Below are 27,066 nucleotides of genomic sequence, written 5' to 3'. Positions count from 1 at the left end.
TTATTTGTTTTGATTTTGTTGTGTTTTTTTTTTGTTTGTCTTTTTGGTTGTAGAATGTTCCCGTTGATTTTGCTCGTGAGCATTTTCAAGATCTTGGAGAATCAACCAATATTTTGTTGCGTATTTATGATCATGAATATGAAGGCAAATTGAAGATACAAAAATCTGAAAATAGAATTGTTAAGTGTTTTATTAGAAAAGGAGTGGATAAATTGATCAATGAGATAGATGTGCAAATAGGTGAAGGCGCTGTCTTGAAGCTTAGTCGAAGCAAACGTCTTGCTTTATATGTGTATTTGCAACTAAGTACTGATTTTTAAGATTTTTAATTTGAAATAATGAAATATCAAATTAAGTGTTATTTGGGTGGGAATCACATACATTGGGTTAAACCTGTACTTGGGCGTTATATTTAAGTACTATTTAAGACCGTACAATATGCTGCACTCCACTATATATTGTGGTGATCTAATATCTTTAATTCATTCACAAATGACAGCATTTCTTAATTAGAAGACTTAATAGTAATAAAAAAATAACAATTTCGAACAAGTGATCAGTGAGTTGTCACTTCACCAACTGAAAAGCATCCCAAAGGAATCCATTTTCAATGTTTGAACAGAAACCAATGAAATTAGATTCAACAAGTGATCAGTACAACTTGGTCAAGATTCTCGGTTACAAAATATGATTTACTTTATTCATTGACATGACAAGTCACAAAATTGTTTGATAGACAATTTAATATATACAAATGACAACAACATCATCATCATGTATTGTAACATTTATCTAAATTTCTTCAGATGGCCTTTATTGCACAAATTGCAAGGACGTAATAACAATTGATATAACAAGTATGTTTTTTAATGTAATCAGCCCAAAATATTTTTAATAGACACTCATCTTAAAGTAAAGTATTAGTTTAGTCATAAATATGGAATTCTTATACTCGCATTAGCTATAAGAGTGTCATATTAACATTAAGTATATTAACATTAAGTACATACCTTAGTTCTTCTCAAGAATTGTACTTTAACTTACTTAATTTACCACACTTCACATCAGAACAAGGAAGAAAATAAAATTATGACATTTAATTAAGAAAACACATTATTTTAATGCTAACTTGCTAACAAGATTAGTACACATTATTCACATGCACACGGATTTCGACATATTCACATGGCCACGGAATTCACGGTTTCACCATATTTTGGTTGACCATTATATAACTAAAATTGACAACATAATTTAATTTAGTTGATAAATAAGTTCAACAATAATATGTTTAAATAAATCATGTTTGTCATTTGTAATAATTATATTGTTAAATTATCACAACTTTTTGTCATATTTGTAAATATTATTGTCACTAATAGGTATAATACGTAACGTATGATTAATTCGGTTTAAGTGACAGTTGTAACATAGGATTGACTATATTGATAAAATAATTATTTTTAATTAGAATTGGATATGCTTTTACAAGTGGAGTATGTTTAATTAAATAGGTTATATATTAGGTGTTAAACATAATTTATTCTTTATCAACTAATAATCCAATTTTATTTCAATTATTGAATGAAATAAATTAAGATATGTATTAGTCGCTTATAGCTTTCAAAATGAGACATGACAACTCATGAGCTAACTCGGTAAAAATTGAGTCATAACTAACCATACCTAACTCGAGATTATTTGTAACTTCATATTTGTAAAAATTGACAACTTCATATTTGTAAAACCATGAAAAATTAAAAAGCATATAGAGATGGATCCAATTTCAAGCAACTCGAGATCTACGCAACTCGGTCCAACTAACTCAACGCTCGACTCGGTCAAAGCTATGTCTAAACTCGACTCGATAAAATATTAGTCAACCCTATACTTGATCAAGGATTAGTATACAATCGACTCGATAATGCTAGACTCGATATGTTAACGAGTCGAGTCGAGCTAACCCAAACTCGAACTCAACTCGCATCTTAAACTCAACTCAATTGAATACAATAATTATATTAAAGGACAATATAAATTGAATACAATTATCTTATTAAATGGCAATATAAATTTAAATGATGATAATATATAATGTGTAATGCGTTATGCTAAGACATCAGTTGTAATAGATTTATGTAAATAGGTTGTCATTTGTAGTTTTTATAATGGTATATATTGTATTTATTTTGTCATTTCATTCAAAATTGTGAATCATGGATATTTTAAATATATGCACTTTACTTGGTTCGTAATTAGATGGTCATCTGCAGTTTTTATACTGTAAATGTTTGTTTTTATGTTGTCATTCGGGAAATATATTTTGTGGTTGGATATATTAAATAAACACACTTTATTCGTTTAGTAGTAATAATTCTGAATTAAATTTTTTTCCCACGTGCTTATTAAAGTCCAGTCCAACAGAGAAATCACACACGGTTGAATTGTTTAATATTTTTTTAACTATATCTGTAATATTTAATTGCAATACTGTAAACAAAATAATGTCTTCACTTTTTATTCAAATGTTACAGACAGAAAGCAAACAAAAAGCAAACAAAAATCCAAAATCACACAAACACCAACTTCCCAAAGCAATGGCTTCTCGCTACTCCATCTCCAAACCCAAATACCCTATGGGATGCACTCCCCTTGATGCTCAATCTGAGATTTACTATCTCGCACCCAACACCACAAGAAGGAGCGAGATGGATTTCAACAATGTCCTGTACGGAATTGTTAAGAAGGAGCCGTACGATATTCATTATCTGGATGACGACGACGTTAGGGCTTTGATAAGGGATCCGTTGAAACCATGGCCTGATTGTTATCATGGCCTCCAGATGATCAAGGAGGATGGAACCATTCGTCCGGCACACCTTCCAAACTACTATGATATGTATGGTATTATCTCAGATCCCTTAACTTTTAATTCAAAGCTCCAGTCTTTTGATTATTCTGAAATGGACACTGTGTCTAAGGTTGTTCCACCCATATGGAAAACGATTGTTGACCCTTTACCTGTTGTGAATTTGCAATGTCCTATTTTTCGCCTAAGAAAACCGAATCCCACTGAGTTAAAAATAGGATTTGGTAGTGATGCACTAGTTGTATACCATGTCCATGGAATGTTTACCACTGTTGACTTTGCCATTGTCGCTAACCACCTTGTTCAAGAGGCTCCTGCTTCTAGATTTTACGGAACGCGGTTAACACCAACAATTGAAAAAGATTGTCCCTCCCTCCCCATAGGAACTCCAATAGTCGTATGGAATGTTAGGGATGTGGCTAGACCGTCTTTCATGCCAAATTTTCATGCATTGGTCGAGAAACACGAACCCGGAGTTATAATACTCCTTGAGACACGAGCACCCATGAAGAATTGGACACGTCTCTTCAAAAAATTCATGAATTGCAATTTTGAAGAGGCGTGTCTCCCAGGAGGAGGGCTAGCGTCGGGTATCGTTGTTCTGTGGGATGCAAATTTGGTGAACTGTGAGACAATGTTCAATATTGGTGAAGATTGTGGGTTGCTTGCTGTGGGTTCGGTGAAGGTTAGTGTGAGCCATTTCAATTTAATTAGCGAACAATTATTAGTCCAAATAAACATTCCTGAATTGTAATACCAACGCTTATGTGTGTGCTACAGGTGAAGGATGAAGGTGGGCCTTCGAGTGCTTGGAATGGAGCGGCTGGAAGGGATGAGGAGGCAGAGTAGAGCTCGGGCTACGAGTACCTAAGCTTTGTAATTCTGATTATGCCGCCATGTTAATAATGTAGGTCGTATGAACAATATTTTTAATTAGGAGATTATGTTCGGTTGGTTATATTTTAATCGGCTAGTTGTTGAACTATTTGAATTTTAAATTTGTGGACGTAATTATGTTTATTTTAAACTATGCTTATTTTATGTTATGTTAAATAGTAATTATGTGCTTATTTTATGTTATGTTAAAAACTAATTATGTGTTTATTAATTATTTTAAATAGTATAATATATCGTTAAATTAGGAAAGATGACAAATAATGAATCGATATGTATGTAAAGAGTCTAATTGTGTTATTATGGTTCTTGTAAAGAGTCTAATTGGGGTCAAAGAATTAGTTTCTTAAATAAAAAAGACGAAATTGTCATATAGTAGTAAATACAGTTAATAACCAAAGTGTATGTAATATGCTATAATAATAGTGTAATTTTTCTTACATTATGATTTAAATGTTAAATGTATATTTTTACGTTGGACACTTTAAATTTACAATGTAAATGAGATTTCGGTGCGAAAAATGGGGTATGCATGGGAACAACAATTGTTTGAATAGATGGAAATGGCAATTAAGTGAATTTGGCTTAGCAATTAAAGTTCTCGAAAATATTTGGTTAGACGGGAATATTTGGGTCAAAGGCGGGAAAAATGGGGTATGCATGGGAACAACAATTGTTTGAAGAGATGGAAATGGCAATTAAGTGAATTTGGCTTAGGAAATGGCAATTAAGTGAATTTGGCTTAGCAATTAAAGTTCTCGAAAATATTTGGTTAGACGGGAAATATTTGGGTCAAAGGCGGGAAGTAGTAATTCGGTGTAAAGGTAGTCTAGTAACATTAATATAATGACATACAAGTGTATAGGGTGACAGTCGTTTTTTGGTAAATGACGGTCAATCTAAAATGAATTGTACAATTAGAGGGAATATTTTCTATTAGAGGAAATTATTGTATTTAATTAAAGATTTAACCAGATTAAATTTGTTAACCTATCAATTTTAAGTAAGTGATAATGTAAATTATTTAACGATTTCTGAAATTATGCAACATGTACTTAAATAATCAAATAAATTACTGAACAGTTACTTACAGATCAATCAACACGTTGAACAAGATTTTGAACGACACTTACACTTGTTTCCTATTCCAACCTAACGTATTAAAAGGAACTATTATAGTTAGCCACAGCGAACTACACACGGTTTGATCAACTTAAAATCGGAACTAATCCGAAATAATCTTAACTATTCTTAACTAATTTTAGTACTAAGATTTTTTTAAATATAAGTAACGTTGTTGTTGCCCTTTTTCGAACCTATTGTAGAGGATCAATCAGAACTAAGTCATGAGAGTAACTGAACTTATTTGAAAATAACTGTACTTATTTGGTCCCCATCATTTGGCCCCGTAAAATTAATTTCAATAAGTCCACCCCATGCTTGTGTAAACATTTAAGTGAAGTCAGTGATAAATCGTTTCAAACATATGAGATGACTAGGTGGGTTTAGTTTCAAGGATTCTTTGTTGTAAGTCATATTATATTTTTTTATTGTCATTTTCGTATTTTATTATTGCTGAACAGCAAGTACATCCTCGATTTTCGGTTAGAAAAAGATTCGTGTACCAGAAAAAGATTCGTGTACCTTTTACCATGTGCTCAACTTTTATCTGAATTTAAAGGTTAATTTCCACTATTCAATTTCATCCTAAAATTTCACTAGTTTTTGGCGCAAATTTAGAATTTTTTGAGCCAAAAATTTGAAATTTTTTAACTAAATGTAACTTAACCGTACAATTACAATTTTTCACTAGTATTGCGAAGGTGAGTAATGCGAAGTTGAGTAATGCGAAGTTCGACTCGAAAAGTTCTTGAATTTAATCGATTATTTTTTTCATATAAAGAAATCAAGTACCTAAATATAAATATATTTAAGAATAGTTATTACAAATTTTTTTGGTGTACTATTGTCATTATTGTCAATATATATATTGAACAATAGATATTACAGAAATGTTGTAAAATTAAAAAAATTTAATTTAATTAATAATAAACAGTAAACCAATTCGAGTTCGGCTAGATCAACGCTTAGTCAAAGCATGGATTGGTCAAAGCCCGACTCTTAACGGTTTGAATTCGATTCGATTTCGAACAAATTTACACAACCACGAGCCGAGGTATTCATACTTCGGACTCGCAATGCCCAATTAGCACCCCTAGTTGCAATTATTAATTGGATAACCAATTACATAACCAAAAATATTGCTATATAATTAAATTGTAAAACAATAGATTTGAATTGACAGTAATTTTGTACTAGATGACATCAAAAATATCTGCATTATTTAAAATCATAACTTATATCAGTGAATAGTCACCTCAAACAATAAAAAGCATCAATTTCGAATCTTTTTTTGTCATTCAACAGCATGGTACCAACTACACAAATGATATTCAACAAGTTATCAATAGGGTTGGTCATAATTGTCGGTTAATGGTAATGTAACTGACTTGACATGTTCATTGACATGACAAGTCACTCAATTGAGATGCAAACCTTGATTGACAATTACAGTAAGCGATTTAATCGAGATATGCTTAATATTGTCAATGCCTCTATGCAACAATATTAGTCACAAATATGTTAGAAGTTTAAGCAAATAAATTCATGTGATGATGGATGAGAGTAATGAAAATAAAACAATAATTACTAAAATAAAATTACAAATAACAAGTAACAAATTAGTAATTATCGATTTGTCACCTCACATAGGAAAACTTATATGTCAAAATTAAAAATTATTCACCGGATCTTAAAAATCAAAAAGTTCATGCTTATTTTGTAGGCCTAAAAAAATGAAACAAATTATTTGTGCTTATTTTAGAGGCCTAAAAAAGTGAAACAAATTATTTGTGCTTATATGATAATCTCAATTATATTTGTCATGATTCAACCATTTAAAGAACATCGATTACGTATGAAAATAGGACATCTGACTTGATGGTTAAAATTGCATGTTCATGCATGTAATTAACAATTTAAGTTAATTTTTACACGCGGATGATGAACTCCTCCAACTCCTCCAACTCCTCCAACTCCTCCAGCTTGCACTGCATGAGTAACGTGACGCAATGGGAGTTACTTCATACTTCATCCATGCATCACAACATGAATTTCTTACTTCCTAGCTAACTGCCACCTACTACACCCAACTTATTTTTGATAGCTAATTACATACAAACTCATCATCAATGCATGACAACATGAATTTCTTACTTCCTAGCTAACTGCCCCCTACTACACCCATACTTAGTTTTTGCTTGGTAATTACATACAAACTCATCATCAATAGTTCATTATGTCGCTATTATTATTTACTTCTGTAGGGATTTAAAGGTACTACGCAGCGGAAATTATTATAAAATATTCAGTTCAGTAACCTAAAATAAACTTTGTTGATAATAATATTTTAAGACAATAAATAAGTTCAACAAACGGATAGGGCAAACTATATTTGTGTCATACATGTACATAGATAAATGTATTATGTGTGTAATAAAACAAGTACATAGGCAGATATAATTATTATGTCATTTTGTGTTAATATATTGTCAAAATTAAGTAAATATTTGAACTCTGTTTGTGAAGTTTGACTTTACATATTAATGACATCCATTATCTCTAATGTTATAACGTACCCTCGTAGTTAGTCATATTGAAGGGATCCAAAACGTCCCCGATAACTAGGCCGACAATTAGAGGATTTGTTGGTGCTGCTCTAGCCAGTCGAGATCTCTCTGTCTTTAAAGTTTACGCTATATTATAAGAGAAAGGCCAAGAAGTGTTGGGTTAGTGGGTTAGTTGCTAGGCACTTGCAGAAAAGAAGTTATGCCAGTGAGTACTTATATACTGATTCCTCAACGCAGGGTCCAATAAATGGATAGTACAAAATGTATTTGTGTCATACATGTACATGGATAAATGTAATATGTGTGTTATAAAACAAGTACAGAGACACTATATGTGTAATACATGTACGTGTACATAGATACTGTTAATGTGTACAAGGATACTGTTAATGTGTACGTAGATACTGTTAATGTGTACATAGATACTATTAATGTGTACAACGGTACTAAAATACAATTAAGTTATTCAAATATATATTATTAAACGATATAGTTATTATGTCATTTTGTGAATCTAATATTGTCAAAAGTAAGTACGTTTTTGAACTCTGTTTGCTAAGTTTGACTTTTCATATTAATGACATCCATTATTGACATCTCTATTGTTATATTATTGACATCATCATAATTGTTATAGCTTACCCTCAGAGTTAGTCCCCGATAAAAGGTGCTGCTCTAGCCATGAAAAGGTAATAGGCCAGGTCGAGATCTCTCTGTCATTAAAGTTTACGCTATATTTTAAGAGAAAGGCCAAGAAGTGTTGGGTTGCTAAGAACTTGCAGAGAAGAGGTTATGCCAGTGAGTACTTAAGTACTTATATACTGAGTAATCAACGCAGGTTCCTATCATCTATCATCGCATCTCATGTTGCATCAGAAGCGAATATATCATGATCATTATATGTTTTAAGCATAATAACCTTATTTCTATGAACAAAACAATAAGAGGTCCACACTCTACTTTATTTGGTATAATACCAATTACCAAGTGGGGGCAGATTCTTCATCCCAGTGGTCCAAAACTTTTCACAACTTTAGTTAATTTAATGAGGTTGCAAATAAAAGACAAGCTTATGTTTTGGGAAAAATATGTTATGAAAGGTGAATAGGTCAATTTAAAACCGTCAAATGTTGAAAATCACAAGTTTGTTAAATTTAGGTACAAATAACTCTAAGTAAAGTATAAATTTAACAACTAATTTTTCGGAATATAGTTGAGCGTAGGGCAAGTTCACACTTACCTAATTTCAAATCAGTTCATTTTAATAATAATCATTTCAGTTATGTTCAATTCTGACAAAAGGCTTATCTTGACACAATTACTTATGATAAATGACAATATAATTGAATTGGGTGATATAATACAGTGTTTATTTGTGACAAAATTCATTTTATTTGTGACACAGTTAATTTTATCAAATGACTATATAATTGATTTGGATAATATGATATAGTATTAGTATGATGATTAAATATTCTCAAAGTTATTCACACGTACCTCATAAATTATTTTAATATATTTTACTTAATATTCCTCATTCACCTCCTCCACTATAAATATTGGGCTTCAGTTTTTTGGTAATGAAGTACAGAATACCAAACATTAGCATCAAATTCACACCAAACACTACATCCTTATGGCTTCTCGTTACTCTCTGTCCAAACCCAAATACCCTATGGGATGCACTCCCTTTGATGCTCAGTCTGAGATTGTTTTCCTAGAACCGAACACCACGAGAAAGAGTGAGATGGATTTCAACAATGTTCTCTATGGAATTGTTAAGAAGGAGCCGTACGATATCCATTATCTCGATGATGACGACGTAAGGGCTTTGATAAGGGATCCTTTGAAACCGTGGCCTGATTGTTATCATGGCCTCCAGATGATCAAGGAGGATGGAACCATGCGTCCGGCTCACCTTCCCAACTACTATGATATGTATGGTATTATCTCAGATCCCTCAACTTTTAATTCAAAGCTTCAGTCTTTTGATTATTCTGAAATGGATACTGTGTCTAAGGTTGTTCCACCCATACTAAAGCAGATTGTTGACCCTTTACCTGTTGTGAACTTGAAATGTCCGATTTATCGCCTAAAGAAACCGAATCCTACTGAGTTGAAAATAGGATTTGGTAGTGATGCACTAGTTATTTACCATGTCCATGGAATGTTTACGACTGTTGACTTTGCTATTGTCACTAACCACCTTGTTCATGAGGCCCCTGCGTCTAGATTTTACGGTTCGAGGCTTACCCCAACAATTGAAAAAGATTCCCCCTCCCTGCCCATAGGTACTCCAATAGTTGTATGGAATGTTAGGGATGTGTCTAGACCATCTTTCATCCTAAATTTCAAAGCATTGGTTGAGAAACACGAACCCGGAGTAATTATACTCCTTGAGACACGAGCAACCATGAAGAATTGGAAACGTCTCTTCAAAAAATTCATGAAATGCAATTTTGAAGAGGCATGTCTCCCAGGTGGAGGGCTTGCATCGGGTATAGTTGTGCTGTGGGATGCAAATTTGGTGGACTGTGAGACAATGTTCAATTGTGGGGGAAGTTGTGAGTTGCTTGCTGTGGGTTCGGTTAAGGTAAGTGAGCCATTTCATTTCATGTCATTAAGTTAATTAATTTTTATTTTAGGTGCAATTACATTCACAAATTCTAATACCAACCCTTATGTGTATACTACAGGTGAAGGATGAAGGTGATGGAGCTGAAGCATCGGCTTGAAGGAATGAGAAGGCCGAGTAGAGCTCTTGGGCTTATGTCGTCATGTTTAATTTCGTGTCATGTTAAATTTCGTATGAACAATGCCTAATTTCGTATTATGAACAATTATTCGATTGGGTTGTAATATTTTAATTTCTGCCTTGTGTGTGTTGGTGAACAATTAAGATGTTTAATTTGTGGACGTATTTTGTGGACGTTTATGTTGTGTGCATTGTAGTAATTTCCCTTAAATGCTAAACAAAATATGACTAAAAATATGCATGTATAGAGTCTTTACGAGTCTTAAGTATGAGTAATTTATGAATAAATATGCATGAAATTATATGAATAAGTTTGGGTCTCGTAAAGAGTCGTAAATAGTCTGAATTGTGGTCAAATAAATAGTTAGAAATTGTTGTGTGGGCCTAAAATATCACCAAGTATTTATATGAGGCCCATGTATTTATATGAGGCCCAAGTGAAATGTATAAAAACTTCGAACAATGTGCTTCATACATACTAAATATACTAAATTATTATTTCCTTCCTTTCCCATCTAAATAAATACACATACTAAATATCTTAGTTAATCATTAACTAATGTATATTTCTTCCTTGGGTCTAAATTACGGCTAAGTAGATGTGAAGTATAGTCTTGTAATTAGGTAACTTGGGCCTCATATAAACTTATTAATTGCGGCCTTCATATGAACCAAATTAATGCCAAAATGATTCAACATTACAATGTAAAGCATATGTCCAAGCCCAAATCTAAATCTTTTACACAGGACCAATTTAAGATTGTTAAAAATTCATGGCCTTCATACATAGGAATGGCTTCAAAATTGATAATTACTATACAACCAAACACAAAAGCCCAGATGAAAGTCACATGGCAAATTCATATAGGTAAAGTGGTTAATGTGTAACCATAACATATCACTAAGTTAAATATGTAACCTTGTTTTGTGGCTATTAACAGGATGAACCATAACATTTCAGTGAAGACTAATTTTTAATGGTTTAACCACAGTCACATTGTTAACTGAGATGGAAGGCCAAGTCTGCTATATATTAAAGAATAGCCCACATTTTATAGAAATAATTTAAAAATAGGACTAGTGTAAACCTGTCATTAGTATATGTACAGAAAACTAATTTTACATTCAACTGTTGCAAAAACTAGAACAGTACCAAAATAAAATCAGTGCAAAACCAAAGAAGCAGAGACAGTGTACATATGATGGCATATAGAACAAATCTAGTAGGTGGACTAGCCTATATGGTCCCCTGGGCATAGTTACTTTGTCATTCCTCACATCCATTCAATGAGATTAACTCTAATCATCCCAAACACAGAGGATTGGAGGACTATCATTTTCATAATTTTTTAACAATACAGAAGAAACAAAGAGGAGAAGATAGATACCACCTATTTCCAATAATTAGTTGTGAAAGTGTTAGTTATCATTACTGACTATTTTAGACTTACTTGCACTATGTTACTGACAATAAATTCCAGATAATCGAGATAACATACATCAGATTCACAGCCCGACCATTTCTAAAACTCTCCATACAAATACATGGAAACCGGACAATCAAAACAAATAATGAAAACAGGACAACTAGAACTTTCAAAGGTAGACCCTTTTAGTTTCTAAATTTAACAAATCCTACTAAGCTGATCAAGTTTAAGATTTCAACTAAAACCAACAATGTTATATTAATCATCAATAAAGTTCCCGAAAATTATATTAAAATATAGATTTAACCAGATTATATAATAGACCTTACACTGAGAGACAAATCAATGTTAAAAATAGATCATATGTTAACGTAAAAATCCTAATCATACTGCAATACACCAACAGCAAATCCAAACTCCGAATAATAATACAACAGTATGTAAGTATTGAAATACTACAACAGCAAAGGAAATGAACAGATTACATCTTACTAGGATAGTCATCCCCATTGAATCCCATTACGCTGGATGAGCTCATCATCCGCATACATAGCATCCAGATCTTGTTGGCACTCACCATTAGCCGTACCCGGTACTCCAATTTCTCCACTAAATTGTTCGTGCAATAGATTGCCAACCGTGTCTTCACTGAACTAAAAATAAAAAAAAAAAAAAAAGTATAAAGGCCATAAGCATGCAAAACAGAACTGTTGAAGTGATTCAACACTCAAGCACTCATACCTGTTGTTGTCCCAAGCTGTGATCAAAGTCTATCTGTCTTGCAACAGCTTCTTCAGTGAACTGTACACTTCCAAGTTGATCCCTTTTCTTAGCTCTATCTTTTCGGCGTTGCTTTTCTTCATAGTATTTCCTCCTGGCCTCCTTTTGTCTACACACTTCTTCAAAAGTGGTCATAAACCTAGAAGATCTAACACAACCAGGACCCCTATTTGAAGGTGGATCCTTAATGCCATCTCCAACACCACCTGGCTCTGATTCATCCTCCCCCGTTAGATCAAGGACATCAGTTCCCGCACCAACATAACCCCCTATGACGCTCTTACCAACAGAAGACGGGGTGGCGAAAACAGTGGGTCCTCCAATTGGCATTTTTCTGCTCTGGGGAGTGTAATCTGTCCTTGCTTCTCCGACACTGCTCAAGGGGAGTGCAGGTTTCACAATCTCCTTAATCTTCAGCTCTAAGTCTCGTAAGCCTGCAATGACCATGGCAAAAGCTTCATCCTTCTCACTTGCAAGATATGAAATGGCCTCAAATACAAAGTTCATCTTGTCAAATCGGAGTACATCCGCATTCTTAGATATGTCATGGTACGCAACTTTGACTCTAGTATGCTTGCGGTATATATCTTTACGCCACCTATCCAAGATATATTTCTGTGGGACATTAGGCAATTGCTGTATTTCTAGAGCATTGATGCAATGCCTACAAAGAATTCCATTGCATTCGAACATCTTGCATTCACATTCGACTTCCTCACTTATTGCATTGTACAAAACCCGGTAAACTCGCCACTTGGCCACAGGCTTCTCTTTTTTTTCAAATTCATTCCAGACGTATATTCTGTCTTTAATTAGGTGCTCATAGCAGCCATCCCCAAGATGTTGCAAGCTAGTGGAATTGCAATACATCATTCTCTTACACTCTCGTTGCACCTCCATGAATTTAGCATCTGTGTACACATTCCTGTACGTCTCTTCAATCTTGAAGTCTGTTATTAGTCCCCGAAGATACAAAGCCGAATTACCATCTGCCAACCTCTCTGCTTCCCTTTGATGCTCCATGGCCCTCACATATTTCTCAGCAAAGTCACGCAGTCCGGTATTTCGGTCAAAGAATTCATCAAAAAAATTGTGAATACTTTCTGACCTTTGGGTGGTCTTCATTCCAGCCCAAAACATGTGCTTCATGGCAGCTGGTATCCACATCTCCCGCTCTGAATACAGAACAGCAAGCCACATGTTACTCTCCAAGTTGTAGGTGGCTATAAACTCCTTCCACCTCAAATCAAATTCTTCCATACTCAAACTATCATAAATGATATTTTTTAGGACCTCTTTGAACTCTGAATACCCTTTACACTTCCCCAACTTACAACCAAATTTGTCAGTGATATGCCAAAGACACCATCTGTGCCTAGTTTGCGGCATAACAGCTTTCAATGCTTTTCGCATGGCTGGGTCTTGATCTGTCAGAATAGCCATGGGAGGAGTTCCCCCAACTGCATCTAACCAAGTTGAAAACACCCACCTAACATATCAAATAAAACATTACACATAAGTAGCATATATAAACAGCATAACAACAGCAATACTTATAAAGACTACAACAGCAGGACACATATTTGCAAAGCTAAATTAATCACGAAGTTATAACTCACTTGAAGGTATCAGTCGTTTCCCGCGATATTAGTGCACAACCAAGCAATACCGTTTGCCCATGATGGTTAACACCAACAAAATTGGCAAACGGTAAATTATATTTATTTGTCAGGAAGGTCGTATCGAAACACACGACGTCACCAAAATCATCATATGCAGCCCGGCTCCTAGGGTCTACCCATAAAACATCCTGCAATACCCCATTCGGATCCAACCGCTGCATGTGATAAAAATTCTTGTTGTTGTTTTGCATCATTTTAAAATAACTCATCATTGCATTGGCATCCCCATCTTTGAATTTCAATTTCTTCTCCCTAGCCCTCAAATTGTGCAAGTCCCTCTTAGTGAATGGCACATTTTCTAAGCCATTCCTCTCGGCAGCAATCATATTATGCATTGTTGAAGTGTTAATACCAACATCATCACCAAATTGAAGCCTACGCTTAACATATGGCACTTTCTCCAACTCATCCAACCTGTACTTTGGCACAAACATAGCCTTAGATGGGGTGGGATTATGGTTAGTATGCTGCAAAACAACATTCTTCAACTCCCATCTTCCATTCTCCAACAGCCCTGCATAAACCTTTGCACCACAACCGCATTTTTTCGACTTTTTGGTTGCCACAGGTTCACCTTCTAACTCCCTTGATACTCTCTTTCCTCCAACCCTCCTTCGAGAATCTGGTTTACCAGCACAGTCACATTTCCAGGTTGTGGCACGTTTTACCTTTACTCCGTCTACCAACTTATAAGCACTTTGAGCAAGAACTACCCCAAATCCTTCTTGCTTCCCATATGCGTTATAATAAACGTCAGCTTCTTGCCATGAATTAAAAATCATCCCCACCTCAGGGGGATCCACCCTAACACAGTCCATGTTCACCATGTTCTGAACATCCATGTTCTGCTCCTTCACATCTGGAGTATAACAACCTCCACTGTCACCATTCCCCTCTACAATAGTCTCATTCACTTGTCGATCATACTCCACTATGTCATCCATTAATTCATCATACTCCACCATCTCCTCCATTTGATAATCAAAACACTCACCACTACCAACTGTCATTTACGCCTATTTACAAATATATTCAAACAAGTATAAGCCACAAATTATGCCAATTAGTTTACAACAATGTTTTAAATTCAAAAAACAGAATATACTGCATCTGAAAGGGATACTCGGATACATGGCAGTATTCACTTATGTGGATTTGGGACATAATCTCTGTAGAATGTAATGAAGCTGAAGCAAACACTAAGGCAAATTTGTGGAGTGGCAGTGGGAGGCTATGCCCCATCATTTAAGTTTTATATGCCTATAATTTCAAAATGTTTTATGGGAGGTAGCACATAATGACATTTTATATCAACTCTTTTTGCATAAACCATGTGTGTACTCCATTTGCTTTATAGTGGGGAAAAAATCACATTTTGCAAATAGTTAAATAATGTCAAGTGTTTTCTTTGGGAATAGTTAAAACCTCCATTCTCAATTAGCCTTCTTAAGTCACCAGAAACATGCTCAATATCCAATGCACAAAGAAAGACAAGTAGATATCCAAGATTCCAAGGTTATATAGTATTTTTTTTTTAAAGTTGAAACACAAAATTCAATTGTTTAACACTTAAATATGCTCATAAATGATAATCTTCCCCTTAATTTTAAGAAGTTAGGCCTAACCATACTTTGTATAATTGTGTATAAAGTTGCCTTTGAAAGGCAAAAATGGCTTTCTCAATCATCATCAACATACAAATCACAAACATGCATAAATCATATGATTCAACACAGCCACCAGATGATACAATTTTGCATTCATCACATATAGTGCATTAGCTAAATCTACAGCTAAACCAAATTTTCAAATTTACTCAGTTCAAACACATTAGCAGCCATTAACTATACAGAAATTCAATTGCTTCAGCCAATTAATTCGACATCAAACATAGAAATGCAGTTGAAACACACTTACAATGTGAAGGAAGAAGGCTTCGATTCAGCAATTCCAACACCCAAAATTCGCAAACAACTTCCGAAGTTCACAAACAAAATCACAAATAAACCCTAAATTCGCCCAATTCCTCGTCCAATTACAGAAAAGAAATCCACATTGACAATCTACATTTGCGACCCAATTAAGAATTTCTAGATGAATAGTCATTTGAAGGCATAGCTGAGTATGTAAGAGGACGAAAGAGGAGAGAGGATGAGAGGAGAGATGATGAAGGGAGAAGGAGCTGAGTTGAAATTGGAGCTGAAATCGGAGAAATTGGGCAAGAAATTCAGGTGAGTTGATATTCCCATAATAACGGCCAACAACGGGACACTGTTTGTCAACGGGGCTAAAATTATCCCGCGTATTTTTGTACATGTATCAAAATACAGGTAATCCGTATAAAATACCAGTCCAATACCACAGGCAGGACCCACATCACATTATTTAATCCATATAATGTGTGCTTGGCCCAGCACCGTGCTGGGCTAAGAGTTTGCCGGACAGCCCACTACAAAAAATGGTAAGTGGGAACTGGGAAGCCCACCCGATACAGACGGAGTTCACTATATTCAATCCGGGTTTATACTTGAACGATTAGTCCTTCAACAATCAAATCTTCTAGTGCAAATTTGCAATCGTCTCCGTCTTACTAAAACTTTACCATTCAAAAATTTTCAAATATTCTCTCATCTTTTTCATCAAAATATGCAGCAGGTAAATCTTCCCTTTAAATTATATTCTTATTTCTACTTTATTTTTTGGTTTATGTTTTTTTGGGTGATTTTTGTGTGTCTGAATTTTGCTGGAAATTTTGCATTTCAGGGTACAGGATCAGAGACCCAAGTTACTTGGGAAGATCAGCAGAATATCAATAAGTTTAGTAAACTCAATAATCGATTTCATGAGCTTATTGATGAGATTAAATTCCTCAAGGTGTTTCTCTCTCCTTTCAATTTGCCTCACATCCCCTTATTTATTTTTATTTTTTTATGATTCTAATATTTGTGTAAATTTTTTATTTGGGTTTTGAATTTGGGGATATGTTTGATCTGGGTATTAGTTATTTGATTTCATTAATGTGTTTAAGGTTTATAAAGGCTGAAATAATTATTGATTGTTTGAATTTTTTGGTAGTATAATTTTTAGGTTTTGTGGATTAATTGAAGCAAGGAAACTTGGAAATTGCTAATAGGGTTAGTAAAATTAGGAATTTTTTTCTTTGGGTGGTGTAATTACACCTGCAGGTTGTAGATGCAGTGGCTGATTAAAAGAGAGTACTGTTGGAACTGTGTCAACTTTGTTAATTTAGCTTGTCATCCTGTTTCAGTATTAGAATAAGACTAGGACGAGTTTTATGGGCTGAAGGATGCTGAGGGCGAAAGCGAAAATTTGTCTACTTTGTATGTTTTCTGATGCCATGTCCATAGGATGGTGATTTGGAGCTATGTTTTTTTAAAGTAGTTATTGAAACCGATAATTTGTGACAGGTTGTATCGTAGTTAATCGTAATATTGAAGTATAATCCGCTTGCTATTTGACTTTGAAGATTCTTATGATAATAGCATTGCTATTTACTGAATTTGCTTCTAATACTACATTACTGCAAGAGGATAGTTTGCATTGATCATATAGTTTGATGGATGAACAATTAGACATTTTGTATTGCACATATAACATGATAGGTGAGATATACTGTCATTTTGGGGTATGTAACTCACTATTAGAAATAACTGACAACCATTTAGAATGATGTTGTTTTTTATTTGTCTAGTCTTTTTAAGGGGAGCTTGTATGTGAGCCTGTGAGGTAATTGAAAATTGAGCCATCTGTATTATGCGAAGTGGCCCTTGTCACTTTTGGAGGCAGCTTCTATGTAATTTTGATTTTTACCTGTTGAACTGTGAGTGTTTGTTAAGCGGTTCTGCTTCAGATGTGTTTACTGTGTAAGCTGGCTAGCTGGTGTAAAGATATTTATGATAACAAATTGATAACGATGCTATATAAATTAATGGACTGCAGAAGTTTATTTAAGCTGTAGTAGACATTTATTGTTTTCTTTCTTTCTTTTCAATGTTTGGATCCTTTGGTGTGTTGAGGGAGGGGGGCAGGGGATGGGTTGATGAGGGATGCCAATCTCCTGCTTCAATCTCTAATATAATGATCGTAGCAAACTTAAATTTATCTTTTCTTTTGTTCTCCCTTGCTGCTAGTTGTACTGCCAAGAACAGAAATGATATAAAATTACAACAGCACTACTATAAATCTGTACAACCAATGTTATTGTTATTTATGGGTTGACGAGGGATGCCAATTTTCTGCTCCAATTCCTAATATAATGATTGTTGCAAAGCTGAATGTACCTTTCCTTTTGTTCTCCCTTGCTTCTTACAACAACCCAACTCTAAACCTCTATGCCAATGTTCTTGTTTTTAATGACATCTAAATTGTTTAGAGTATCTAATGTAATTTGCTATAACGTTGAAATTATTTTCTATTGATTTGGAAATGTTTTTCTGGGTAATTATAAACTTCCATGTGACTATTTTTTATTTCTGGGGAATTGTTGTGACTTTTAAGTGACCAGGTGAGTTAACGTGTCTTTGATTTTGTGTGGCCTTCGGGTGGGTGAGAGGGAGGGAGGGGGGGATAAAATCCAATGCCAGACAATTAATGCCTGGTGTAGAAGTCTTTGAGTTCTTTTCCACATTGAAAAATCAGAGGGGATAAAATTTCATTTCCGGACGATTTGTGCCTAGTGTCGAAGGTTTTGGCATTCACACATATTATTTCTCAGATTTTGTTAAACATTATGTGATCAGCTACCAACTTCTGAAGTGTATGAATCATCTCAAAGTTTGTGAAGGCTGACCAGTGTTCCGGCTGAAAGCTTTATTGAAATTCAAAGGGGAAGCCCCAATTTAACTTTAATGTGGACAGTGTTTGGTTCTTTGATCAGCTCATACTTCATTGCATATTATCTCTCCGATTTTATTTCCTAGTTGAATGTGATTTATATTCTCTATCGTGATTACACATGTTAGGTTCCTCTGCTTAATAAATTTGCTATCTGACTTCCTCTCAGGATAAATGTGAGAATTTGGAAGATGCAAGCAACGAGCTGATCTTGACTGATGAGGAGATAGTACGCTTTCAAATAGGAGAGGTATTTGCTCATGTCCCAAAGGAAGAAGTAGAAACTAGGCTAGAAGAGATGAAAGAATTGACTGAAAAAAATTTGGAGAAACTTGAAGAAGAGAAGGAATCTATAACCGCACAAATGGCTGACTTAAAGAAGATCCTGTATGGCAAGTTCGGGGACTCCATCAATCTAGAGGAAGAGTAAGAGATTGTTGACCTTTTTCTCCCCTCTTAGAATTCAGAGTCCAAGTAATCGCTGTAATTTGTACAAGGGTAGTTATTTGTGAAAGCTATACCTTTTTTTTTTTTGCGACATTTGCTGCATTCTTCCAGCAATTTCAGAGTATAGGCTTAATTTACAGGATTTGTGGATTCGGCTGCTTTTCAGTTTTCACTAGGTGGTGTTTGCTATGAAGTTTTTCTAATGTTCTCATTTACAACATTTGTTTTTATTTTTTCGTGATCAACTCTTGATTTGTGTAGCAAAAATGAACATAAATTGAGAAGTCAGAGAAATCGGGTTGGACAATCAGATGTAACTAACAGATACGGAACAAAACAGTTTAAAATTTTGCTCAAATTAAATGTAATTTCAGCATAAAATATTTGAAGCATGGTTGGTGCATTTTACAGCATTATGTCACGTGCTTACTATTTTCCCCAAGTCCCTAGCACGCGTCCTACTAGAATCACCCCTGTAACTCTAGTCAAGGATACCCCAAAGTATCTTAGCTAGGCTAAGTATTACGATTGAAGTTAAGTGTGTAAGCTAGAAAATGGCTAGTAAGTGAGCAAGCAAGAAGCTTAGAAAGATTGCTTTAAGAGTGCTTTATATTGCTTGAGAGAAATTGCAAAGTGTGTGGATGATGTACAAATGAGGGGGAGGCACCCTATTTATAGTGCTCCCTTAGGCCTAGAGTGTTCTAATCTAGAACGTTCTAACCTCCTTAAATGGAGGGTCCTAGAACCTTAGTTCTCTAGAGACTTCTACACAATTCTGAGTTCCTACTCATATGTACAAGTTTCCGGAGTATTCTACCATACTCTAGATATTACAGGTATGTACAAGAACACCCTAGAACAACCTAGAACTTTCTAGAAGCTTCCGGACGCATCCCGGGCCTTGTAGCACGTTCTGGAATGTTCCGGACCTTTCTTCGAAATTCCGGCTGCACCATTGTGTTCCTTGGGTCCAAAAACGGTGGACCACCAAGTTTGGGCTCATTTGGATTCCGTTTGGTCTCCCAAATGACCCATTATTGTGTTACTGTCACTTGGGTGTTCACTAGGGAGGACCACCAAGTTTGGGCTCATTTGGATTCCGTTTGGTCTCCCAAATGACCCATTATTGTGTTACTGTCACTTGGGTGTTCACTAGGGAATTAAGGAAGGTACCATATAAAGCTCTTTAGGGGAGAGGTGCTTCCTAGCACCCATGGGCAACTCCCTTGGCCCGAATTGTTGCCTAGTGCCCAAGTGGCGTTGCTTGCTGCCTTCCTAGGTGTGGGACATGAGTGGTGACAATTAGGAGAGTTAAGTAATCTGTAATCCGTATAAAGAGCAAGTTACAGTAGGTTGAAGACATAGTTCTACTCCGTAACAAATACAAAGTACTACGTAGTGCGAGTATTTTTCCAACCCGAATTTGAAGCTTTAATTTACATTTTATGAGGTCTTGCAAAGTGTGTAATTTCCTCCAAAACTTCAAAGTATTGAAAACATTTTAGGGCAATGTTTAGCAAATCAGCATTCGATTTGAAGGAAAGAAAAAAAAAAGTAAAATTATGTTGAGAGTGGGATTTGAACCCACGCCCTTTCGGACCAGAACCTTAATCTGGCGCCTTAGACCAACTCGGCCATCTCAACTTGTGTGTTATTCATTACCAAATTATAGCTTTTAACATTTAAATTTCAGAGTAGTTTTTAACATTTCTAGACTCTTGAGACTTTGTTTTGAATCTGTGAAACTGTGATTTTTTTTATCGTGGTCTTCTCATGTCTATCTTAATTTCCATTATACCATGAGTAGGACCTGCTATGTTTTCCCTTTGTTGATTTGCTTTGTTCTTGCAAACTTTTAGCTCCTTGTTTTTTCGCTCATTGTCTTGTACTTTATGTTTTCAATTAATTATCAACTCATTATTTCAGTTTCCTAACATTTCATGTCAAATTATCATTCAAACTCGTAAACCATTTCTGTGAATAATGATGTGTTTCTTTTGATTGCATTGTTGAGATTTATGATTTTTGAAACTCTATGAAATTCTGAACAAGAGCTTGCATTACGATGGTCACATTATACTCCCTTTGTTTGGAACTATTAGCATGTACTGTTTCGATAAAAGTTATCAAATTCCCTATAGTAGTATAATAACGTATTACTTCGAGAGATGAGGAGTCGATTACTACTCATGCTATGTCCAGATTTGTGAGAGGTTAAGATAATGTAACAACTAATTCGGTAATTCCACATCAAATTACACAAATTAGTGCACAGCCTCAAAAGACTTTAGTAGGGAAAGTTAGCTACTTTTAACATCAATTATTTCATTATCATTGAAGCAGCACATTTTGCAACCTCAATGATAATGATGGCTCTTATCTAAATAAAAAAAAAAACTAACACCTAATTTAGGATTATATTATTAAATTAAATTAATTGCCATACTTCAACATCAAGATATTTTTTTATGCAATCAACATCAACATATAACAATGCAATGTCAACAACATAGCCAAAATTAAACCAAATTTTTTTAGTTTTTACCATTTAATTGCTGACAAATTCCAATGTACAACTTCATAGAGAAAAACTTCCCATTTTCAACCATAATCACACTACAATTTTATTTTTTTTTTTTTAAAAAAAAAAAAAAAAATCAAACTCAAACACAAACCAAAATGATCCTAGCGAGACTCGGCTCGAGTTTGAATGAAAGTGTTAAAACACGACCCGACCTGAGCAATCCAAGCTCGAGTTCGGCTCGTCTCGGCTCATTAACATCCTTAACACGTATCAAATTTACAATTTCCCAAAAAAAAAAAAAATCAAACTCTGGCGTAAGTAGGTCTCAATGGCTGACCTTCAAAACCAGGAACAAACCCAGTGAACCCACCATTACCATCAACAACATCATCTTCTTCGAGAAACAAATCATCAACACTCCGAAACACAGCATGTAATCCAACAACAAAAAACCCAATAACAAGCGAAACCAACACATTCAATCCAACATTCGTGAAAACCAATGCGAGAATAGTAACAATGGTGAGACCCAGAAGAACAAACCGATCATCAATCGAACGATGAAAAACAACAATTGGATCGTCTCGTGAGAGATAGAGGAAGACCCAGAGGACGAAAACAGCTAGGAAGACGATCATGGAGATGGGGTGCCAGAGAAGGCTGAGGAAGAGGAAGATGAGGATGATGAGGGAGTAATTGAAGCGGAAGTAGTTGAGGTTGCGGCGGAGGCGGGACATGGCGGAGGAGTAGGAGGTGGGGAGGGAGAGGGAGGAGAGAGAGAGGAGTTCGCGCCATGGACGGCGGTGGGAGATTAGGGTTTGGGTGTGGTGGGTGATGAAGGAGTCGATTGAGGTGGTGGTGGTGGAGGTGGTGGTGGTTGTTGTGGTGGGGATTGTGCCGTAGTTTGGGGTGGTGGAGGTGGGTAAGGGTTTGGTTGACATTTTGGGGGAGAGAGAAATGAGGAGAGTTGGGAGAAGAGAAGGGTGGAAAGAGGGAAGGTTGTTGTTGTTGTTGTTGTTGTTTATGGATGGGCTTATTGTGAGGGCATGGACTTGCTATTTTTGTGGCTTTGTTGGGTGATATGGATGAATTGGTGTCTTGATGATGTGCAAAATGAGTTGTCAAGAGTGAAACTAATTAGAATTTGATCCAAGTGTATAAGAGGAATTGGGTTGGCTCTTGAATTTGAGATTTTGAACTCGATCTGACCGATCTCAGGAAATTAGAGACCAATTTGAATCGAATTGGACATGCGTTCAGCTGATGATTTAACGTAACTAAAATTCCAATCGATGATCTAACGAAATGTGAGATTAGCAATGTTTAGGATTTAACCAAAGTTAACTTGAATTTGACCGAATCGTTATTATTCTATTTCAATTCTCTTTTTTTTTTTTTTTTTTTTTTTTTGAAAGATATGGAGTACTAATTCAATTCTATTTTATATAGCAAGCTTTTCGAGATGGCCAAAATTATTCTAAAAAAATAATACTACGTATCAAAATTTGGTTAGGCTGGCCTGAGACTAGATTTTGGGCCTAAAAATTATGTCTAGATCCAGGCAATTTTTAGGCTGAATTAGCAAGCTTAGTCATATATGATCAACTCTAAATTAACTCGTGGTACTTGGTTGAACTTACCCCGAACCCCATTTAAGCTAACCCATGTCTAAATTAGAACAGCCCGAGTTGACATGCACAATTTGACCATAATTATGTTAATGTTACTCCTACTTTCTAATTTAATTCAAACACTTATTTAGACATAGATTAAGTGAAACATTTTTTGTAGGTCATAGTCAAAACTCAAAAGTTAACAAATGCAAGAAAAAGGGTTGATTAAAAAATTAGAACAACTTTCACTAATTATCTAGTATTTTTCTTTATTTCCATTACTATGATATTTAGCAATGTGTATACTTTGAAGAAATACATAAATACTTGATATAAAGCAAATGAAAGTTATATAGTGGAGTAATAAATCCATTGCAGTAAACACAATACTTAATCAGTAATTAAGCACGGTCAATATTAGCAAATGCAAGGGATTTAACTCAAGTGAAACTTCAAACAAAGCTATTTAAGGTGATGAAACTCTAAATTACTAATTACTTGCTATAAAACACATTAATGTTCGTTGTCATTAGGATTATAAATAGGAATCTGCTTCCATTCACTATGCATCAATTTGGCTTATAGATAGATAATATAATTCCTCATACACCTTTATTTGTTGCATATCTTCTTATCTATACAAGCTTCAAACCTCAAAAAGAATTAATCTAATGGGATTAGAAGTGATAATAGCAATATTTGTAGCAAGCTTGCATCAAAATTGGGTTAATGGAGAACTCCCATTGGCCTCACCCTCACCCTCACCCTCAACCCATGTACCCCAAGTACCTTGTTTCTTTATATTTGGAGACTCTTTATCGGATAGTGGTAATAACAATAACCTTGTAACATTAGCCAAGGCCAATTTCCAACCCTATGGAATTGACTTCCCTGATGGCCCCACCGGAAGATTTACTAACGGCAGAACTACCGTTGATATTATTGGTAATACTTTTTCCTATTCACCTTATTTTCTCTTCTAAAAAAAATCACCTTCACTTTAATGAAAAATCATGTTACGAATACTATTTATATTATATACGAAATATGAAGTATATAAACTCAGGATATTTATCAAATGGGCGAAATCTGGTTATGATTTGGGTTGGGCCCAATTCTGGCTAAATCTCTCTTTCTATCGGTCTAACCAAATGCATGTTTTTTGTTACTAGTATTACTGTTTTTGCTTAATGTAATTATTGATTATCTCTTTTATTACTCGAATTTACTGTATTATTTATTAACTGATTTTTTTTCTTATAGGCTGAAAATTTATTTATTTCAAATAGAATTTAATTTATCATCGTTTTTTGGCAATTATTGACACAGGTGATCATCTAGGTTTAAAGAGTTACATCAAAGCCTTTCCAATTGTTAAAGAGCAAGAAATAGTTGATGGTGTAAACTATGCATCTGGTTCATCTGGAATCCTCCCTGAAACTGGCTTTCAAGTGGTAAAAATAATATCTTTAATAAAAACATTGGCTAATTTACAAAATTATTGGTTATTCATGTTTTAATATTAATAGAAAAAGAAAAAAAAATGTATTAACTTTCATGTAGGGAATTAATCAACAATGAAAATGGCTATTATGAATTCATGCATGCAATGTTTAAACATTAATCACTTAGATAAACAACTATGCACCACTTTTTTTTTTTTTTAGAAATAGCTGTTAAACAGCTAAAACTTTGACCATGAATATCCACCGATAAATATGAAAAAACATGCCCATGTGAGAAAATAACAGCTTTTTCATTGAAATAATAAGGCCGGCAAAAGTGCCAATGGGATAATGACAAAGTAACAAAGGGTATACAACATAGGACATACAACTTTACATTTGTTTTTTCATAACAAAGAAGATCATGTTAAGAATGTAACTTTGCCTATATTTTGTAGGGAGAGCGCATTGGTTTGGATCAGCAACTGCGCAACCACAAACAAATAGTGTCAAGAATTCAATCAAAGTTAGGCCAAAACAACTCTGCTACTCATCTCAACCAATGCCTCTACTCCGTCAATGTCGGGAGCAACGACTGGATGTTCAACTATTTCTTGAGAGCACCTCCGGTAGTCCAATCCCCTCCCCAAGCTTATGCAGATAACCTCATCACTCAATTATCCGGCCAATTAAACGTATGTATGCTAACCGAAAAAACTATCTCCAATCTTCATTGTATTCCTAATATATTCGATCATTGTTCTTGTAAATTCTAATATAATTTGATTGTTTTCGGATGACTCTTGTAGACTCTTTATGATCTAGGAGCAAGGAAGGTCATATTATTTGGAGTTGGACCACTTGGATGTCTTCCTCTTTTAAATCCACAAGGAACATGTTCAAAATTCATCAATGATATCCTAGAAATGTACAATACCAAGCTAAGATCACTAGTCGATACATTCAACAAGAATCATACCGATGCCAAATTTATTTTGATCAACACTATGGAAATCGTCTCCCCAGATAATCTTCAAGGCCTAGGTACATTTCTTGTTCGTGTACTCATATCATGCTTATTCTCACAATAACCCACAAATTAAACACTCTGTTTACATTAAATATCGAGTAATGTGTACTAAAAAAACCAACTAAATATGTAAAAAACAGCTAAAAGATTAATCAATAAGCTACATTTTTTTTATAATGTCTCTAAATAATGTCACTTTCTAAATTTAGTAAATTTGAATTGAACTCTACTTTAGAGAATGATCATTTTAGAAAGGAAACACAACATTATTTCATATGAAGTAATTCCTTATAGAGTTATAATGATTTGTGGTTGAAAATCTTGCAGGTTTGAAGATAACAAATGTACCTTGTTGTGGGATATTGGAAAACTTGTTATGTGATCCGCTTAGTATTCCATGTAGTGATAGAGGGGACCGTGCATATTGGGACCAAGCCCATCCCTCCGAGGCGGCTAACATAGTTCTAGCCGGACGAGCCTTCAAAGCCCTGAATTCGACCGATGCTTATCCTATGGACATAAGCACCCTAGCTGAGCTCTAAGTTCATGTACTTCAAAGGCAATAATTATAGGATCAAAACATCCATAGAGATTAGAGATATTTATATGGCATTGATTTGCTTTCCATTTTAACATTTGTTCATCGAATTTGGCCTTTTTAGACTACTATTGGTAGATTTAGATTGACAGATATAAATAAAACTTTTAGATATGCCTTTGCCTCAGCAATTTACTAATCAATAGTTTTACAAAGTACAAGTGTTGCAACATTTGGTCATTTATATTATTTCGTACTCTCATATAACCCATTCTTATGATTTATTCCTAAGAAAAAACGTACTTGTGCAATAATTTTTCTAAATTTGTCATGGTACCTATTTTCCAATATCAATTTATTTACAGTTGTCATTGGAGGTACATCAGTACATGTTGCAAACTTGCAATATTTACTAGACAAGTAATGTAATGTACTAATGATGAACAATTATACATTATCATTAAAATTGGTAAAATCAACAACATTTTATTTTGTAAATTAAGTTTAATTTCCAAATGT

General features: G+C 34.6%; 3 protein-coding genes, 1 non-coding gene and 1 pseudogene across 4 annotated transcripts; 2 read left to right on the top strand and 3 right to left on the bottom strand.

The window, feature by feature from the left end:
* Nucleotides 1-12,134: 12,134 nt before the first annotated feature.
* LOC145603910 (protein FAR1-RELATED SEQUENCE 8-like) lies at nucleotides 12,135-15,106 on the bottom strand. Its single transcript, XM_081659880.1, has 3 exons — nucleotides 14,034-15,106; nucleotides 12,376-13,903; nucleotides 12,135-12,287 (listed from the first exon to the last, which is right to left on the bottom strand). The coding sequence occupies exons 1-3, from the start codon at nucleotides 15,104-15,106 to the stop codon at nucleotides 12,135-12,137; spliced, it is 2,754 nt and encodes a 917-aa protein (XP_081516006.1).
* A 1,528-nt stretch (nucleotides 15,107-16,634) lies between these two features.
* LOC145605637 (putative prefoldin subunit 4) lies at nucleotides 16,635-19,459 on the top strand. The gene is made up of 3 exons (XM_081661710.1): nucleotides 16,635-16,751; nucleotides 16,860-16,970; nucleotides 19,120-19,459. The coding sequence occupies exons 1-3, from the start codon at nucleotides 16,743-16,745 to the stop codon at nucleotides 19,378-19,380; spliced, it is 381 nt and encodes a 126-aa protein (XP_081517836.1). The 5' UTR covers nucleotides 16,635-16,742; the 3' UTR covers nucleotides 19,381-19,459.
* A 1,501-nt stretch (nucleotides 19,460-20,960) lies between these two features.
* Nucleotides 20,961-21,041, bottom strand: TRNAL-AAG (transfer RNA leucine (anticodon AAG)). Its single transcript has one exon. It is a non-coding gene; the product is annotated as a tRNA-Leu (tRNA).
* An 875-nt stretch (nucleotides 21,042-21,916) lies between these two features.
* LOC145606128 (PRA1 family protein F3 pseudogene) lies at nucleotides 21,917-22,901 on the bottom strand (annotated as a pseudogene).
* Nucleotides 22,902-24,205: 1,304 nt separating this feature from the next.
* Nucleotides 24,206-26,551, top strand: LOC145603909 (GDSL esterase/lipase At1g29670-like). Its single transcript, XM_081659879.1, has 5 exons — nucleotides 24,206-24,479; nucleotides 24,864-24,988; nucleotides 25,438-25,674; nucleotides 25,789-26,023; nucleotides 26,337-26,551. The coding sequence occupies exons 1-5, from the start codon at nucleotides 24,206-24,208 to the stop codon at nucleotides 26,549-26,551; spliced, it is 1,086 nt and encodes a 361-aa protein (XP_081516005.1).
* Nucleotides 26,552-27,066: the final 515 nt, after the last annotated feature.

Source organism: Chenopodium album, chromosome 22, assembly GCF_948465745.1.
Source record: "Chenopodium album chromosome 22, dcCheAlbu1.1, whole genome shotgun sequence".
Classification (NCBI taxonomy): Eukaryota; Viridiplantae; Streptophyta; class Magnoliopsida; order Caryophyllales; family Amaranthaceae; genus Chenopodium; species Chenopodium album.
Note: the sequence above shows the minus strand (reverse complement) of the source record. Positions and strands in the feature narration are given on the sequence as shown.

Excerpts from the sequence above, each read along its gene's own strand:
- LOC145603909 (XM_081659879.1), top strand. The coding sequence starts at position 24,206 with ATGGGATTAGAAGTGATAATAGCAATATTTGTAGCAAGCTTGCATCAA. Across the intron at positions 24,989-25,437 it reads CTGAAACTGGCTTTCAAGTG|GGAGAGCGCATTGGTTTGGA; the intron begins GTAAAAATAATA and ends TATATTTTGTAG. Across the intron at positions 25,675-25,788 it reads AATTATCCGGCCAATTAAAC|ACTCTTTATGATCTAGGAGC; the intron begins GTATGTATGCTA and ends TGACTCTTGTAG.
- LOC145605637 (XM_081661710.1), top strand. Across the intron at positions 16,971-19,119 it reads ATGAGATTAAATTCCTCAAG|GATAAATGTGAGAATTTGGA; the intron begins GTGTTTCTCTCT and ends ACTTCCTCTCAG.
- LOC145603910 (XM_081659880.1), bottom strand. The coding sequence starts at position 15,106 with ATGACAGTTGGTAGTGGTGAGTGTTTTGATTATCAAATGGAGGAGATG. Across the intron at positions 13,904-14,033 it reads GAAACGACTGATACCTTCAA|GTGGGTGTTTTCAACTTGGT; the intron begins GTGAGTTATAAC and ends TTGATATGTTAG. Across the intron at positions 12,288-12,375 it reads ACAGCTTGGGACAACAACAG|TTCAGTGAAGACACGGTTGG; the intron begins GTATGAGTGCTT and ends TTTTATTTTTAG.